This window comes from Scleropages formosus, chromosome 9 (assembly GCF_900964775.1).
Source record: "Scleropages formosus chromosome 9, fSclFor1.1, whole genome shotgun sequence".
Taxonomy (NCBI): Eukaryota; Metazoa; Chordata; class Actinopteri; order Osteoglossiformes; family Osteoglossidae; genus Scleropages; species Scleropages formosus.
This window is the reverse complement of record NC_041814.1, coordinates 12,000,944-12,018,596: the sequence shown is the minus strand read 5'-3', so window position 1 is coordinate 12,018,596 and position 17,653 is coordinate 12,000,944. Positions and strand designations below refer to the sequence as shown.

At 41.7% G+C, this 17,653-nt stretch overlaps 1 protein-coding gene across 4 annotated transcripts in view; it reads left to right on the top strand.

Moving 5' to 3' along the window:
* The first annotated feature begins 270 nt into the window (after positions 1-270).
* Positions 271-17,653, top strand: part of LOC108923524 (collagen alpha-1(XXIV) chain-like) — an 83,405-nt gene continuing 66,022 nt past the window's right edge. For 3 of the 4 annotated variants that reach the window (XM_018734316.2, XM_018734315.2, XM_018734314.2), the window contains exons 1-3: positions 271-535; positions 8,327-8,397; positions 13,745-15,063. In XM_018734316.2, the coding sequence (XP_018589832.1) occupies positions 480-535; positions 8,327-8,397; positions 13,745-15,063 (1,446 nt within the window). In that variant the 5' untranslated portion in view covers positions 271-479. The remainder of the gene's footprint in view (positions 536-8,326; positions 8,398-13,744; positions 15,064-17,653) is intronic. The other variant, XM_018734317.2, reaches the window with a different exon arrangement.

Sequence of the window (17,653 nt, the reverse complement as noted above, 5' to 3'; positions counted from 1 at the left end):
CATGTCAAGGCATCTACTACGGCAAGCAGCGCCTGGAGGTACAGTGCGGGCAGGGCTGTCCCTTTGTACGAACCCTTAGTGTCGGCAGGCGAATCCGCACTGATTCTGAGCGTGAACCGCAGTCCTGACACGAGCTCCGTCAGTAAGCCTCAGACATCATAAGTTACATGATTAGCAACGCGTGCGCACTTCTCCGTCAACACATGGACACGTGTCGCTGCGAAGCACCGCGTTTCGCCTGAAACATCAGTGCCGAGCGAGCGCGCCCAACTGGACCTGCGTGCGATCGAAGTTGGGTCGTGGACGTGCGCTGGCCATGCGGACAGCGTGAGGAGGCAGCGGCGTCGGCGTCGGGGTCCGCTGAGTGAGTGGCAGCGCGTGCGCCCGTTTCCAGGGAACGGCTCGCGAGTCGCCGTGCGTGCTGCCGCGTGCAATTCTGTTTTCGCTTAGAACTCTGCTGCTCGGACAAATGCATACAAATGCATTTAGGAGCCCAACGGACAAGGAGTGGAAACATTTCTCCCACAGAAAAAACGTAAGTAAAATACCGTTTCGGTGCCGTAATGAGCTCATGATAAAGAATTCGGCCAACAAGAGCAAGTAAATCCGGATTGGGCATGGACCTCGTTCGTTAGCTCAATACAATACTCTCACCGTTAGGTTGTTCCGTCAAATCCCGACCCAGCACACGACACACACAGTGCCCGGCGGTGGTGATTTTGAACTAGTCGTGCTTTCTTACGGTTAACTCCTCTGACGCTTGTTGGAGATGGTTAGCTGCTCGATCGTGTAATCGCTGTGTCGTACCTGCTTTGTTCGGCTGGAGTTGCTGAGAGGCGCGCGAGGCTGCGCGCGCCGCTGCTGCCGACACGCTCGCGCCTCGAGCTGTCAGGACACCGGGGCTTGAAGCCCCCGGGGGATCCGATGCTTAATCCGAACAACATATGTAGAGCAGTCAGACGTACACGCACCGTTTCTCCACACTGTGGGAAATATGACCAATTTATGGCAATTGTAAAACCGGCTATATATGATAAATTCAAATTGTAGCGCAGACGAATACAGCTCATTAGTGCACTTGAACAAAGTAGGAACGTTTTTCTCCTCACGCAGAGACGTAACCAATGTTCACCACAACCGCCGCACTGCAGGTTCGCTCCTAAGACACATACAGGCTCCGCGATGCGTCGTGCTTCCCGGTACTTGTTGAATTAGCTGTCAAGTTGTTGACCGTCCCACTTTTGAATCAATGAGCTCGATAACTTAATCAAACTCACTTCATATTTTTTTGCGAAGTCATTTAACTGATACACTTTTTAAATACAATGCTCTAATGTTACCCCACCATGTTATTTACCAAGAGTACCTGGAAACCACTGTAAAACATATCAGTTTCAGTATTGGTTTTAATTGCACCTAAACCGAACCCCCCCCCACAGTAACAAATTCATATGATACGGGATATATAAAGATAATGCTGGTGCAAATACTTGCACTAACAATAGAATATGAAAGGCCATTTCTGCTGTGCAAAAAGGGGGTTGTGGGTTTAAGGGATGGACTCCCTTTGGACCTAATAGAATCCAGATGACCAGGCTGACTGAAGAGCTGCTGTGATGGCTGCTCCTCTGTAGCCTTTAAAAGTGCCATTTGTTACACTATGTTACTTCCAGCGTATTAAGACAAGAGTTTAAGAAGCTGAACAAAGCTGGGCGGCAACAGTCTGTCTCGTGTCCCCGAGCCCGTGTTCTCGGGTCGTTGTCCCTCAGTCTCCCCGAGTTTGTACAGAGCAAGTGTTGAGTCGGTGTAGGCTCAGGGTTGAGTTTGTGTAGAGTAAGTGTTGAGTTAGTGTTGGGTTTGTGTTGCGTAAGTGCAGAGTCAGTGTTGGGTTCGTGCTGAGTTCATGTACAGACTGTTGAGTTCATGTCCACAGTGTTGAGTTCATGTTGAGTTAGAGTTAAGGTATATTTTATTCTGTCTTTCACAGTTTGTGCATGATTCCAGAACTTTGGCACATCCAAGAATTAGGCTAATCAGTGATGCGCAGCAAGAAGAACATCCAAATGACAATTTACCTCAGGTATACAATGGTTGTACCCTACACATTCCACATGTAAGTGCATATAGGCCTACAGCTTCTGCAGCCCTGTCTGGGTACAGGAGTTGGGCTCGCGTTATAGAAAGGAGCCCTGAAAGCCACAACTGAGAATTAAATTGTTTTGCCCAAGTAAGACCACAGTGACAGAATGTGCAGTATACTGTACGTGACCTTATCACAGGCCAGGCCAAATATAATGAAGTGGAAGTAGAACCACTGTCCATTAGTGCATTTTCAAATGACAGGATGGAAAAAATTTTCATCAAAATTATTGGTTAAAAATATGAATGAGCTAAATATTTGAAGTACGGTTGGTTATTGTAGGTCTTGAATCTGTCAGCACATGTCTGAGCTAAACATCTGGCCTTCTTGATGAACGGGAAGGGGCAAGCCAATAAAACAAAGCAGAAGTTTGCTCAGTCCTTTCTCTGCTCACTGTTTTGTGGACAAAGCAAATCTTTACTTGAAGGTTTGATGACCTCTTGACTCCACAACAGTCTGAACTGAAGGACACAGGAAAGGAAGGCTGTGGAACTGCCCACTTTTTGTGTACTTTTTATAACATTCAGGTGCAACAGTGTATCAGCAAATAGTGGTGCATGGTGTCTGTCAACAATTTTAGCACTGATTAATAAATTGCAATGGGAAATTATGAAGGAAAATCTTGAGTTTTACTGTACCCTCCTTTATTTTTTCCCAGACATTTGCCAGTCATCCAGCTCTTATCCTCCACCCCCTTGAACATGACTTCCATGCTCACCTGGGAGGGAAGAACACACACATATACCTCGCTGAGAGCACACACACACACACAGAGTCTGAAACCGCTTGCCCCAAGCAGGGTCACAGTGAGCTGGAGCCTAACCCAGCAAGACATGGCGCAAGGCTGGAGGGGGAGGGGACACACCCAGGATGGGATACCAGCCCATCACAAGACACCCCAAGCAGGACTCAAACCCCAGACCCACTAGAGAGCAGGACCCAGCCATGCCCCCCATCTTGAGAGCTGTGATCTTAATATTAGTAGTTTCATGGGCTTGTGAAACACACTTGGAGAAGAGCGTGAATTGCTTGAAATTGCACCTACAGCCTTTCAGGCCGCTGGTTAACCATAGCTTGTACTGTAACCAGCACTGGCAAGAGAATGGCTGCCAAAAGGTGTATAGGTCAGCTGGCTTTCCCATGGTGTCCTTGCCACAGACAGCAGGGTGCACAGCAGTGAAATTTTCTCTCACCTTGGTCATTCTCACCTTTTCTTTAGTTTCGCATATACCACGGGGGTTCCAAGCAACCCAGCACTTCTTTTGATTCTCACACTAAGTTGAGTGTGTCTTCTGTGTTTTCATTATACACACAGCTTCATGTGCCACCAGCGAGGCATGAAAAGATCTAGAATATGTCAGACACCTGCTGGAACATTTTTCAAGCGTTCATTTGGCATTTCGTACACAATTTTAAAAAGAGACACCCGGAAATCTATGAGCCATATGTGATTGTGCTGTGTCTTTGGAATTTTTAAGTTGTTTCATGCTCTGCTTTTTTTTATGTGTTAGACACGTGTTTTTCAAATACTGTAACACATGAACCGTAAATTCAGTACGTTTAATTTAGCTAAATTTAATATTGAGCCGTTCTGTCCAAGATTGACTCGGTGCTTAACATAAAATCAAGTTCAATGAGGCATTTAAGTACTATTTGTAAAAATAGTACTTACAGTTAGCATTAGTAGCAACTCATATGGATAAACACGTAAACAAGATTCAATTAAAAACAAGTGTGGGGGAAAGCCTGAAAGCAGCGGAGGAGCTCCTTTCTGAGATGCTTTTAAATTGGTTAGGTGGTCAGACATGAGACCTCAGACCTACATATGTATATGTAGTGCCCTGATTACGAACGAGTTCCGTTCGTAAATCTGTCTTTAAATCGGATTTCCACGTAAGTCGGAATACTTTGGTATGGCGGATATCTGATGTCAGTTAGTTAAATGTTTGTCGTAGTATATAATATATCTTGTACCTTTATATGCATAAAAACATAAAAACTGAGACATCTTTATCTTAATAATAATAGATGTAGCAACAGTATTTATAATATAGGGACAGGAGGAAGAGAGAATGTGTGCGTGTGTGTGTGTGTGTAATGTTTGCCTTTCCAATGTTTCTTGACGTTTCACCTTTTTCCGATCATTTTATTATTTCCACTTTGTTTCAATCATGATCGTTTTCCTTTTCTTTGATGCATCACCATCATTTGCATCGCATTTACGTTTTGCTGCCATGGTTAGGAGGGTAAAAGTAAAAAAAATTAAAGCCAAATACAGTAACACACGAGACACTGTTAACAGTAATGTGGTCCGTGTCATACTGAGTGGGCAGGAGACCGAAGTGTGTGTGTGGACCCAATTGCGGGATCTTTATTGTCGCTACACAAGGGAGCAGGCGAAATTTACGGTCAGGGCCAGGCGTTGGTCATTCAATACACAAATGTAGGTCTTTGGGAGAATCCAATGTTTAATGGTCAAGGAAGCAATGCAAGTGTCAGGAGCCGTGGACATCAGAAGCGGGAACCAGGGGTTGAGGAGAATGAGGGACTTGAAAGGACAGGTAGGTTGTCGTGGGTTCACTCGAGAGCGCTGGAGAAACGGGTTTCTCGAGTACGATTCCGCAACTTGGGTGTGCAGGTGCGGCTTCTTTATACCCCGCTGCTCTGATTTCGGGCGGCTGCGGACGTTCGAGGCGAGGTCGTGGGCGCGACAGTCTGACCGAAAAGAACAAAGTCTGCTCTAACTCGGGCCCACGTGCCCACGAGCCGACAATGTTTAGATGCTCGTCACAAAGTAACGCCACTTTGTTATTAGAACCGTTGTATGTAATTCGAATTTTTAATATAATAAGCTTTACATTTACATCTATTCATTTAGCAAACACTGTTCTCCAAAGCAGAGGGGGTGTGGTGGCGCAGTGGGTTGGACCATGGTCCTGCTTTCCGGTGGGTTTGGGGTTCGAGTCCCGCTTGGGGTGCCTTGCGGCGGACTGGCGTCCCGTGCTGGGTGTGTCCCCTCCCCCTCCGGCCTCACGCCCTGTGTTACCGGGTAGGCTCTGGTTCCCCGCGACCCCATATGGGACGAGTGGTTCTGAAATGTGTGTGTTCTCCAAAGCGACGCACATCTCATAGAAAATACAATGTGTACATTACATTAGAAGAAAGAGAAACATAGATGCAGACTCGTGATTCTTAAGTGCAGTTTCTTTCCACAGTATGAACAGATGTTCATCACACGAGTAGCTGTATGAAACTTTATCCGAATATCCACGATTCCTGTTCACCTTCCTACTAGGAGTAAGACAGTTTTGATACTGAGACCCATCTCAGTTCAGATGTTGTAAGCATAATCTAAGCATTAAAATGTCATCAGTGTTTTCTAAACAATAGTTTCTCATTAAATTTTATTTATTTTGAACATGCCCAACACAAAAAGTAATTATTGGACAGATGATTGTTATTAAAGCAGACCTGCAAACACAGTGCCATTGAATTCCTTTCTCATTTCTCTGAAGAAAATAATCTGATCTCTTAGTCTTGTTACCCCAAAATTGTGTTTCTGCGTGACTGGGATGAAGGCATTGCTTCTATCAGACACATGATTCAAGCACAAAGTAGCGAGTGCTTTTTGTTGTACCCAATCACCTTGGATTTGAACATTTTCTTCTTTTAAGTATTCTTTACTAAAATACAGCTGGGTTGTCAGTTTCCCTTGGCCTAAAATATTATACCAGAATTTAAAGCTCTTTGAAAATCAGTAATGTCCACAAAGTCCAGATGTGGCATAAACAGAGATACAGCCTTTACAGATTCCATATTGGGATTTTTGAATAAAATGATAAAATATACCAAAATACCAAAGCTTATTTTTTTCCAGATCAAATGGGTTTGAAACTAGGCAAGAAAAAACACTGCTTGTCTACTGTTGCACGTATCCAGTGCGCATATATATTGAATTAAGAAACTGTTTCTTAAGTATCCAAATAGAAACACGGAAGATCTTTCTGAAACAGTTTACCTATTAAATGTCATCTGCCATATAGACGCAGTCCCCGGGTTACCAACATCCAACTTACGTACAACCCGTAGTTACGACCCACCCCCATTGAAAAAAAAGAAATATATGTTAGATTTGGACTCTGGGTCAAAGTTGTTAGGTTGGGTAGGGTTGGGTATAAGATTTTAAAACCAATAAAAGCACTATCTTTACAGCTATTCCAGTTCATTATAAGCCTTGCAGGCAGTCACAGAGTCAGAGCATTCGAAATCCACTATTCTACCTGAATAGCTTGCCTCCTTACTTGTGAGAGGAAAACCAGCGTACATGTGGGAAACCCAGAGAAACTGGAAACCAGCAGGGAAAGCCACAGGAACATAGGGAAAATATGCTGGCTATACACAGAAAGAGCTTTGGCCCTTTGAGTGAAAACCAACATATCGAAATTAAAACCCACAGTGAAAAAAGGGCCAGCGTACAAACTTGAGTCAGAAAGAATATTCAAAAGAAGGGACAGTACTGTCCTCCAAGCCACCAGACTGCTCTTCTGCTTGCAGGCTTGTCACCATGACTCAACAGACTGATTTCCTTGTGTGCATCTTGTATATGTTGAGATACCCGAGTGAAATCTGGAAATAGTCAGCATAGGTCATAACAAATAACACTAACTATATGTTTACTTCAACCAAATGTGTGCCTGCTGGTTTCCCCTCACTGATTTAGCTGTCCATGGGTTGTGTGTGCCCCTCTGTGAGGGTCTGTGGGTGGCAGTAGAGATGGGACACAGAGCAGGTCATCTCCATATGGCCACTGGTTTGTGGGGTGGTTCAAGCGGAGGTTGACACACAGCCACTAATCATGTACTTATGATCTTTTACTGCCCTTCAAAGTACAGTTAGTGAGAGGGAATACACATTCATGGTTCCTGAGTGGTAAGCTACTGTAACAAATTCAGGTTTTTTTTTACCAAGTTCTTTGGAATATCAGTTGCTTGGCTTTTGACTTTTCATTTGGCAATATTGCTAAGCATTCAGACATTAATAAAATTATTAAAGTAGAGAAAATGAAATTAGTGGAGTAACAACACTATTACTTAATATATTAAACCTGCTGAATTCATTAATCAAACTGGGTGGCATTTAATCACTGTACAGTTTTACTTGTCTTTTGAGTTTTTCTGTGCATTAAAAGGAAAATCTTAATAGGAAAAGTTGAAAAATACACACTGAATTTAATTTTAAAATTTTTCAATTAATGTGATATATATGAATGTAAGGAGCGTTAGCCACGTTAACCGAACATGACTAAGCGTAAGTTTGATTTACCTTCAGTCGTAACACTTGTATTTCATACAGGAATCTGTATTTATTAGACATGCCAAAGAGTGGGTTTTGTTAAAGGTACAAAAGAACGTAACTGGTTACTGCTTATAGCTGTCACACAGAACATGGTGGCAGATGGACCCAAGTGTAGGTTAATTTATTCAGAACCGAGGGAGCAGACAAGTTCTCGTTGTTGGGTATGGGCAAAGTGTCGATCAATCATTGGTCAGAGTGGGAGCAAAGATCCATAGTCAAAGTTGGCGCACAGGAGACCATTGTCTCAATTAGATTCAGCAAGTGTGAAAGAACTGAGGAGGGTCTTTTAAAGCTGAGGTCTCTGATAGTCATCAGGTGCTTGATCGGCGTCTGGTGCTGTTCATTACGATGTGGGTGTGCACGTGACAATAACTGGTTAACTTATAAAAGTGGTGATGGTTGAACTAACCTGTAACAAAACCAAATAAAGCAAGAACAAAAAAAGTAAATTGGTGCTTATGTCACTTTTGTGCCAAGACACTTCAGTACTATATAAAATGTTTTTCTGGGGCATCATGATTTTTTTTTAAACTGTGCATTTCAGCAGATATTATTTTAATTGTTTTACTTATTTACTGAGCATCTTCATTGAAATGATATAATCAGAATATGTTACTAGATTTGAGTGTGCAGTGAGAACTCAAGATATTCGTTGTATTGAATAAAAAGCCACGTAGGCCTCATCCATCCATCAGCATTAGATCACCATTTATTCAGTAAGACTAATGATGATCCTCAGTCATCTTAGTTTTTCTTAATTGTTGGCTTTAACTCTAGCTATTGTGTTTGACCAGTAAACTTGCTAACTTGGATATGTTTTCTTTCTTGCAGGAGAACTGTCCTCCTCATCTTTTCAATATGCACAGTAGTACTGTTTGCAAAAGAAAGCTCTCAAGTACAAGGTAAGTATGCAGCAAACTCTCCTCATATTATTTCTATTGATAGATCCCATGGCACATCTGAGTATTTCAAGCCGTGACTATTCAAACTTTTACAACAGTGACAGGGAAAGAGATCAACATTCTGGAAAACATCCATAATGATGAGGCTGACCTTTCCAGCTCAGACAAAAGCTTATGGCTAAAAATATAATGGCTGAGACATTTTTTTTTTTTTCCACAGGAAGAATTTTGTTTGGTGAAAAGGTTTGATTGTTTCATAGATTAAGTAGGCTTCATGTCCTCTGACATCTTTGTATGGGGAAAAAATGAAATATTTTGAAAATCATTTTGTAATGTATTTCTGAATGTTGCAGTATTTTGCCGTGATGTGAAAAATCAGACAACGCTGGTGTCTTCATCCAGTGGTTTTGCCTCACATACTTTGATCTTTTAGCTCATAATGGTTTACATTAAGGTTTGGGGAGTTTTACCTGATCCTAAATCACTTATTCAAGCCAGTAAGTAGTAAGATTGCACTATCTAGATCAAGTGATATGACCATCTTAGCAAGAAAAACATGAGTCCAAATCGCCGTTAGGAGTAATAACACTATTCCCCTGGTAACTGTGTGTTGGCACTGTTTGCTTTCCAGTCTCTGTAACTCTTGTCTTTCCAATACAGCGATGTCAGTAATTACACGGTAGGTTACAGATGCATGGAAACAAGGTGCAGAGGTAAGACAGAAGGCAGGGTGGTTGGCCTCCTGGTAGGACAGCTGTGAATAGGATCTTCCTTTCGTTTAGTTTTCCAGGCACCACTGCATGTCTGCTCTTGTTCACAGATCCCAGAATGCAGCAAGAAACACTCTAAGAATAACCAAGTATTTTTTTGAAGAGAATCATGAACAGGTCTTGATTCTCAGTAGAACTTAAAAATTCTTCTGAAAGTTTATATCAGTCCAAACAAAGAAAATGACAACAAGACGCACTATTTATATTGGCAAGGTTTTTCTCTACTCCGATAGTAAAGAATACAATTGATCTTTGCCAGACTTTTAAAGCCGATTAAGTGGATGTTTTCATATGTAAAAGGAAGTGTATTACCCTTGTTTGGAGGAAGTATACAGCATTTCAGTCATGGTCCTTACCAGCTGTGGCTGCTGTAATTTGCATTAATCTCAAAACACCCATATTAAACACATGATGAAAAGTAAATTCATATTTCATTTTACCATATAAAACACAGAAAACTATTTCAATCTGTTGTGTAATTTAGACGAATAACTTCTAATTCTGTTTTCTCTACAGCAAGATCTTTATTCAGCTGACATCACAATCAAGATGACTTAATTTATACTTATAATCAAACAAAAAATGGCATACAAGGCAGGTGTGAGGACCAGCACTGAGAAACCATCTATTAAGGCAGTGATGACAGTATTGTACGTTTACAAGAAAAAATGCTGGGATGTGGATGGACAAACATGCTAAATGAACTTTAATTCACATGCACATGATGTACTGTATGCATTTTGGATTTTGCGTCTTAAATATGAAACATAATCTTAAATATAAAGTCAATTTAATATTTACTGTAGAGCTCTCGTACAAACTGACTCAGTTTAGCGTAATCTTGGAGGAATGCACATTGAAGGCTAAAAACTTGCCTACATGTATGAGCCAGATAAATTGGAATTCAGGCTCACAGTTCCCCAGGCTAAAAACGTCAAGAGCATTTCTCCGTGTAGATTCACGTCAGATACTGTACAGCACCAGAAACACAGAGAAGCTGAGGGTATGTACAGTCATTGTCTGAATAACATCAAGATTAGGGACTAAATCTCTGCCTTTAACTGCACAAATGGGTTAAATATCCCTTGTATGCTCCTGTGACTAGTACTAGTTTTAATTAAACAGTTGGAAAACGGCAATAGGCAATACAGCTGTTTTAATATGTTTGTTGAAATAACACATTACATATTATATATACACACACACACACACACACACAATGTCTACAACTGCTTGTCCTGAGTGGGGTAGTGGTGAGTCGGAGCCTAACCCAGAAACACAGGGCGCAAGGCTAAGGGGGGGGGGGTGACATACCCCGGACAGAGTGCCAGTCCACGACAAGGCACCGCAAGCAGGACCCGAATCCCAGACCCACCAGAGAGCAGGCCCCGCCCAAACCTGCTACGCCACCGCACCCCCCAACATTACATATTAAAGTTAAATGTAAAATATTTGCAGCATCCAGGAGAGAGGCCACGCCCATTTCCCAGAATAGTTGCAGGTGCATAGTAGTGTCATCACAGATTAATGATGGACGTGAGTCATTATACTGTTGAGTTTAGACTGGTCTTCATATAGCTACTGCCAGAAGTTACTGTTTTTTTTGGTTTTATTATGCGTTTGTACACTATTTCTTTTACTACTAAAAACACTCCATAAAATTGTCATGTACCACTCAATACCTGGTCACTCCTTAAACCTGACACCCCTGGTGTGCCTCACTATTTCAACATAAGGTGTAATAATTTCTGTCCTTTGTCTATGATGTTACATGATGCAGGATGCACATAATGGACACTATCATACAGAACACACAGTGCATTCAGAAAGTATTCATACCCTTTCCCTTTTTTCACATTTTTTATGTTGCAGCCATATATACAGTCTGTGTGGAGGTTTTATGTTCTCCTGTATCTGCATGGGTGTCCTCTAGGTGCTCTGTTTTCCTCCCACAGTCCAAAGACATGCACTTAATATGAATTGGTAACACTAAATTTCCCTTTGTGTGTGAATGGGTGAGTGACTGTGTGTCAGTGGTTACCTTGTGATGGCCTGGCTTCCCCCTTCAGCCTTGTCCACAGAGATTTTGGGATACACTCTGGATCACTGTAACTCTGGTCAGGAAGATGGATGGATGGATGGATGTGTGGATGAGTGATCTATTGTAAGTGGTGTATCTAGCAGTGTAAGTCAGCTTGGTGAATAAGGTGTGTGGGCTGGTAACACTACATAGTATCTGTTGTACGTTGCTTTGGAGAAAAGCGTCTACTAAGAGAATAAATGTAAAATGTAAATGGATGGATGGATAGTTTTATTTTAGTATTTTAGTGTTTACATTACTTTGGGGGGTGGGAACACAGTGGCACAGTGGGTTGGACCAGGTCCTGCTCTCTAGTGGGTCTGGGGTTCAAGTCCTGCTTGGGGTGCCTTGTGACAGACTTGTGTCCCATCCTGGGTGTGTCCCTTCCCCCTCATGCCCTGTGTTGCTGGGTTAGGCTCTGTGACCCTGTATGGGACAAGTGGTTTGGAGAATGTGTGTGACATTACTTATGGTACTATTACTAACTACACTACTGACTTCTAGATTATCTGTGATTGTAGCGTAGTGGTTAGACCTATTGCCATGCTGTAGAACGCATTTGCAAGGTGCTCACCCTGAATTACCTAAAAAGTCCAAGGATAAACAAAATTCAATGCTACATTTAAAATGTTTGTATTGTCTCAGTTTACTTACACACACACACACACACACACACACCACTTGTCCCTAGTGGGGTCATGGCAAGCCAGAGCCTAACCTGGCAGCTCAGGACACAGGGCTGGAGGACAAGGGGACACACCCGGGATGGAACACCAGTCTGGCACAAGGCACCCCAAGCAGAACTTGAACCCCAGCCCCACCAAAGAGCAGGACCCAGCCTAGTCCACTGCACCACCACACACCACCTACCCCTTAAATTTAGATTTTAGGTTAAGTAATGCCTCATATTTAATAACATTCTTCCTCTGTCCTTTAAGTATAACCTTGAGAATTACTCTTCATGAGCCAAGCAAATTAATTGTCTTATTAGTCTAAAGGGAAAGACCAAAGAGCAAAGGAAAGCAAGTTTGAAAAAAAACACAGTACTAGTGTAAAGTCTGAGTACACATGGGAAGCCTGGGTTACTTGTATCAGGCAGAAAATGCAGAGTGTGAGTGAGAGCAGAGGTAATCATAAGTGTCCTATATATGTAGGAGTTACTGCAGAAGAGCTGGGAAAACATGTCAGCTAATTTTCTGATAAAACTTGTTAACCGCTTGCGATGAGAAAAAAGTTCTCAGTAGTACTCAAACTTTTGACTGGTATCGATATATCTAATTGAAAATATCTAAAAACATTTGGCATTTAAAAACATAAGTGTTTAATATTTTATGCTGGCTTTCAATTATTTGCTTATTTTATTAACCTGCAGACTGTTGAAATGTCATGAAGTAACATGTTTCATTTTCTGGCAAGTCATGTTGCTCCAAAGTACCCCTCCAAATTACTGAACTTTTATCCCTACAAACGGATTCTTCTGATCTGGGGAAACATTAAAAATATATGAATAATCATCTTAATCATTTGCAGGTGTAAGTATTTTATTTTTTGGTCTATTTTTTTTATTTGTCACTGTAAAATATTTTTCCCTCCAAACCACCTGCAAAGGTATTCATAGTTTTCTTCTTTTTTTAAGGTATCCATTTGTTTCCACTGATTGTAACTCCTGGGAGACAATATTCTTTTAATGTTAATACTCAATTGTAGCATAGTGGTTAAAGCAACTGCCTTTCAACCCCAAGGGTATCAGTTCAAGTCTTGTCTCTGGCTGTAGTACCCTTAAGCAAGGTTGTTATCCTAAATTGCTCCAGTGAAATTACCTAGCTGTATAAAGGGGCAAATAATTGCAATTTTAATATTGTAAGTCACTTTGGAGAAAGGCATCAGCTAAATAAATAAGTTTACCTTACTTCAGCAAACATTGTCTTTTTCATTCCAATTCACAAATCAAGTTGAAAACATGTAAATGTACATTGAAGAACTGTTTCCTAGGTCTATATAAACTCATCAGTAATACAGCTATAATAAAAAGCAGTAGTAATTCTTCTTGTGTGGAGTAGATCATAGTTTAATTTAAAATGACTTAAAGTTGATCTCCAGAGCTAATGTTGAACCATGCAATATATACACTCAAACAAGGAAACAGATTTTTTAGCGTTAACTGATCCTGCATGTATACAAGTGATTCGAAATATGTCAGCGGTTTGAAAAGTCTAGATATTAAAAAAAAAAAAAAATCCTCCACTGATTCAAGCAAGATGTTTCCACAAGTTTATTTAGTTCAGTTTCTGTCTCTTTAACAGCTGCGCAGTTCCTTCAATGGGAAAGTGGGCCTAATTTATCTTAGTCTGTGACATCATCAGGGCAAAGCATTGATGTGGCTCATCCAAAGCTTCTCCAAGGGAACAATGACTCTCTAAGAGTGCAATTCCTCTTATTTGATAATGGCTTTTAAAAAAGTCCTGAGACTGACCATTTGGCTTCTCTTTTCCCACAGGTGTCGATCTCCTTTATCAGCTGGGCCTTGTAGGCAGCAAAGAGAGACACACTTTGGGGGTGACTTCTGTCCCATCATCCGCTCCATCTCCACCTCCTCAAGGCATCTTTCTCCCAGGAGCCGGAGTGGTTCTGAGGAGCGGCGTGCACATTGAAAGCCCCATCTCGGGGCTCCTCCCCACTGGGACTGGAGATGAGTTCTCCATTGTTGTGTGTTTAAGCTCCTGGCGAGTGAACAATGCTTTCCTTGTGAGCATCACGAACAGCAAGAACAGGCTGCAGTTTGGCATTCAGCTCCTACCGAAGAAGGTGGTGGTTTACATCGCGGAGAAGACATCCGTCTACTTTAGGTACAACGTGCATAATGGGCGCTGGCACTCATTTGCTATTGGGGTCCGGCCGCGCTCCGTGTCCTTTCATGCTGAGTGCGGAGGAGTGTATTACAGTGAAGAGACACTTACTAGGCCTCAGAAGCTGGATCCTGATGGCCTGCTCACATTAGGAAGGATGAACTTCAGAGCAGTCCAGTTTGAAGGTGAGATATGCCAACTGGATATCTACCCTTCAGCTCAGGCAGCTGCAAACTATTGCAACTATATTAAAAAACAGTGCCGCCTGGCTGATACGTATCGATCACTCCTGCCATCGCTTACATCAGAATTTAATGACCCTACACTTTCAGACCATCCTCTGAAAGCTCAGAAGTTTCTTTCGCCTCTATTGTCTACAGCTTTGCCAAATCATAGAAATATTTCTGAATCAGGAACAGCCTCCATCCCCTCTACTGAGAGCTATGAAGTACAAAACCAGTATGTGGAATCTAGAGCCTCTTTTCGTCCTGTTGCGAGGACTGAACTATCACTCTGGCCTTCGAACATGACTGTAGACAGCTCATCAGAAGGGTCTGCGAGTGTACAGGCTACACTGGACGTGTCTCCAAGCAGTACACCCTCTTTAGTAGGTGCTGATGAAGCTGAAATCAGGCTGCCTGAGCCTGACCATGAAGTCACGTCACTACCCAAGATCCCCGATGCTACAGACATTACCCCTGGCACAGCAGACATTGTAAGACCAGAGCCCAGAAACAACAGCGGACCGTGGCAACCAACCAACGAACTGATCAAAGTACAGCCAAAAATCAGTAGCACTCTGTACAGAGATTTCCGTGGGAACGAAAACCAAGTAGACGACTCCGACGATCACAGCCTTGAAATGGAGTATGATGTGGACATGGGAAATTATGACTATGGTTACGAAGAAGCGGAGTATTCCCTCAATTACGATGGTCTCCAAGGATCGAAAGGAGACCCAGGCCCTCCGGTGAGTGCTCGTCATCATATATGCAGGTAAAAAGGTGCAAGATAATTTCAGAATATATCACCACTGCAAGTCAGAGCAAAATGTGAAAGATAAATCATTACAGCAAAAGCAGTTAATACAAATTCACTTTGTATGACGATGAAGCTTAACATTAAAAGGGGAAAAATATGGGATTGGCAGTCTGAGTGACAGCTTGTCCATTTTCTCCACCTTTCGTCTACAGACACGTACATTTTTGCTCGTAAATTACAGCTAGTGACTCGTTTGTGTTTAAGTAAGATGTGAGTTATTTACAAAAGAACTTCAGGTTTCTTGTGAGAGAACAACTAAAGAAGGAAAAAGGCTTGAGTTCGATCCCTGCTCAGTCTAGATCTGTGCGGAGTTTGCATGTTCTCCCCATGTCTGTGTGGGGGTGCTCAGGTTTCCTCTCACAGTCCAAAGACATGCTCTTCAGGTAGATTATACGTGTGTGTGAGTGACAGAGAGTCTGTTTGACTGCTGTAGGGCTGAGTAACTCATTGTAAGTAGTGTATATAGCAGTGTAAGTAATCTTGGGTGAATAAGGTGTGGGCTGATAACACTATATTGTGTTTATTGGATCTCACTTTGGAGAAAAGCATCTGCTAAATGAATAAGCCTAGTGGTAGATGTATTGTGCTATTCTTTTATTTCTATACTTTTTTAAAATAAAAAAGTGAAAGATTTTACTGTAAATGTCTTTGCTTTACAGTCCTAACTCCTTTTTTTTTTTTTTTTGTAAAGCATTTTAAGACACAGCTTCTGATTGTAAATGGTCCATATTAATCAGCTTTTAAACATGTATTTTTTATGAACAAGCAATGCAGGTGGCCATTATTAATTCATATTTAGCTGACCGTCTAAGTTGTCCTGGACGCAGGAGTCAGCCAAATGTGAATTAACAATTAATAGTAATATCAACAACCTATGACAAGCAATCATTTTGTTCAATTTTCAGATGTTGCTGAGGGCCTCACAATACTTTCAGAACACAATTGAACACTTGCTCAAAACTACGAATTGTATCTAAACACATGACTTTTAGACCTCTGTAGATGGCTGGTTGATGGTTGTCCCCAGAGAACATCAGTCATGTAATCCAACATTATCCTTGTTGTCTCACACATTGTCTAAACTGCTTGTCCCATTCGGGGTTGCGGGAAGCTAGAGCCTAACCCGGCAACACAGGGCGTTAGGCTGGAGGGAGAGAGCACACACCTAGGAAAAGACACACACCCACAGTGACTGAAACCGCTTGTTCCTAGTGGGGTCGCGGCAAGCCGGAGCCTAACCTGACAGCTCAGGACACAGGGTTGGAGGACAAGGGGACATACCCAGTATGGGACGCCAGTCTGTCACAAGGCACCCCAAGCAGGATTTGAAGCCCAGACCCACCGGAGAGCAGGACCCAGGCCAACTCACTGTGCCACCACACCCACCGTTGTTATTGTTATTATTATTATATACTTGCTCCTGTAACTGGACAAGGATTGAGATGCTATTGTCCTTTTACTTCATTTGCTTCAGAATAGTTTAGCACAACATCTGAAATTTTAACCGTATAAATAACGAGATACCTACTTCTCTTTAGTAGTAAGCCAACTGCAACACAGGAATGTAAGCCTCGTTCAATACTTGTCACATTTTTGCATGGAAAAATGCAGTGTTTGCAGCGAGAACTGGTATTGTACATGTGCACGAACTTCTTTTTCCAGTCAAATTCTGAATTTATGTTTATAAGCCTTAGTTTATATGTGGAAAAATTTCTCCAGAGAAACATTACACAGCAGTAGCCATTCTTATTGATTGACAAACTGCATTTTTGGAGGTTACAGAAAAAAAAAAATAATTTAATTGATTATATTATGCCTCTAAAGTGACATACATTAATTGGTGCTGGGTTTACCGTTAAAATGTTTGTATCCTCATATTGTTCACAGTCCTTCTGAATTCAGATCGTAGTAAACATGCATTCTCAATTAAAGCGAGCAGAAGAAAAACGAATGGACCTACTAAGCAGATAGAAATCAGACCCTTGTTCCGAGGGTCTTGTGACCACGGTCACCATTCTCCTTTCATGCAGACGACTCAGTGTTTCCATGCGCCCGCCCCCTCTCGAGTGTGACTCACGGGTGAACAGCTGTTTGTGACACATGCCGGCTTTGTCTTGCCTGAGAGGAGGGGTAGCCAGATGTTAATTTGAAACTGTGCTCTTTCTCTGAAGGTTATCATCTCAAAAAACAGAAGTAGACCATCCTAGCTCTTGTCAGAAACTATACTGTAGTGATCTAACTTGTACACCTGTAAATTAAGGTTACATACAAAGCAGTCCTTTTAAATATTTATTTTGGATTACTGTCTGTTGCAATAGACTTTCTTTGGAGTACTGTGTATTTTTTTCTATTTAAAGACTTCACATTGCTATAGAAAATAATTCTTTTAACATTATGTAAAATTCAATATTACTTGTGTTATTTTCGCATTGTGTCTTAGTTTACATATATCTTAGTAACATTTCGGGCTGCTTTGAATCTGTTTATGTGCTCATTTGTCCCTCTGACTCAGCATTTAT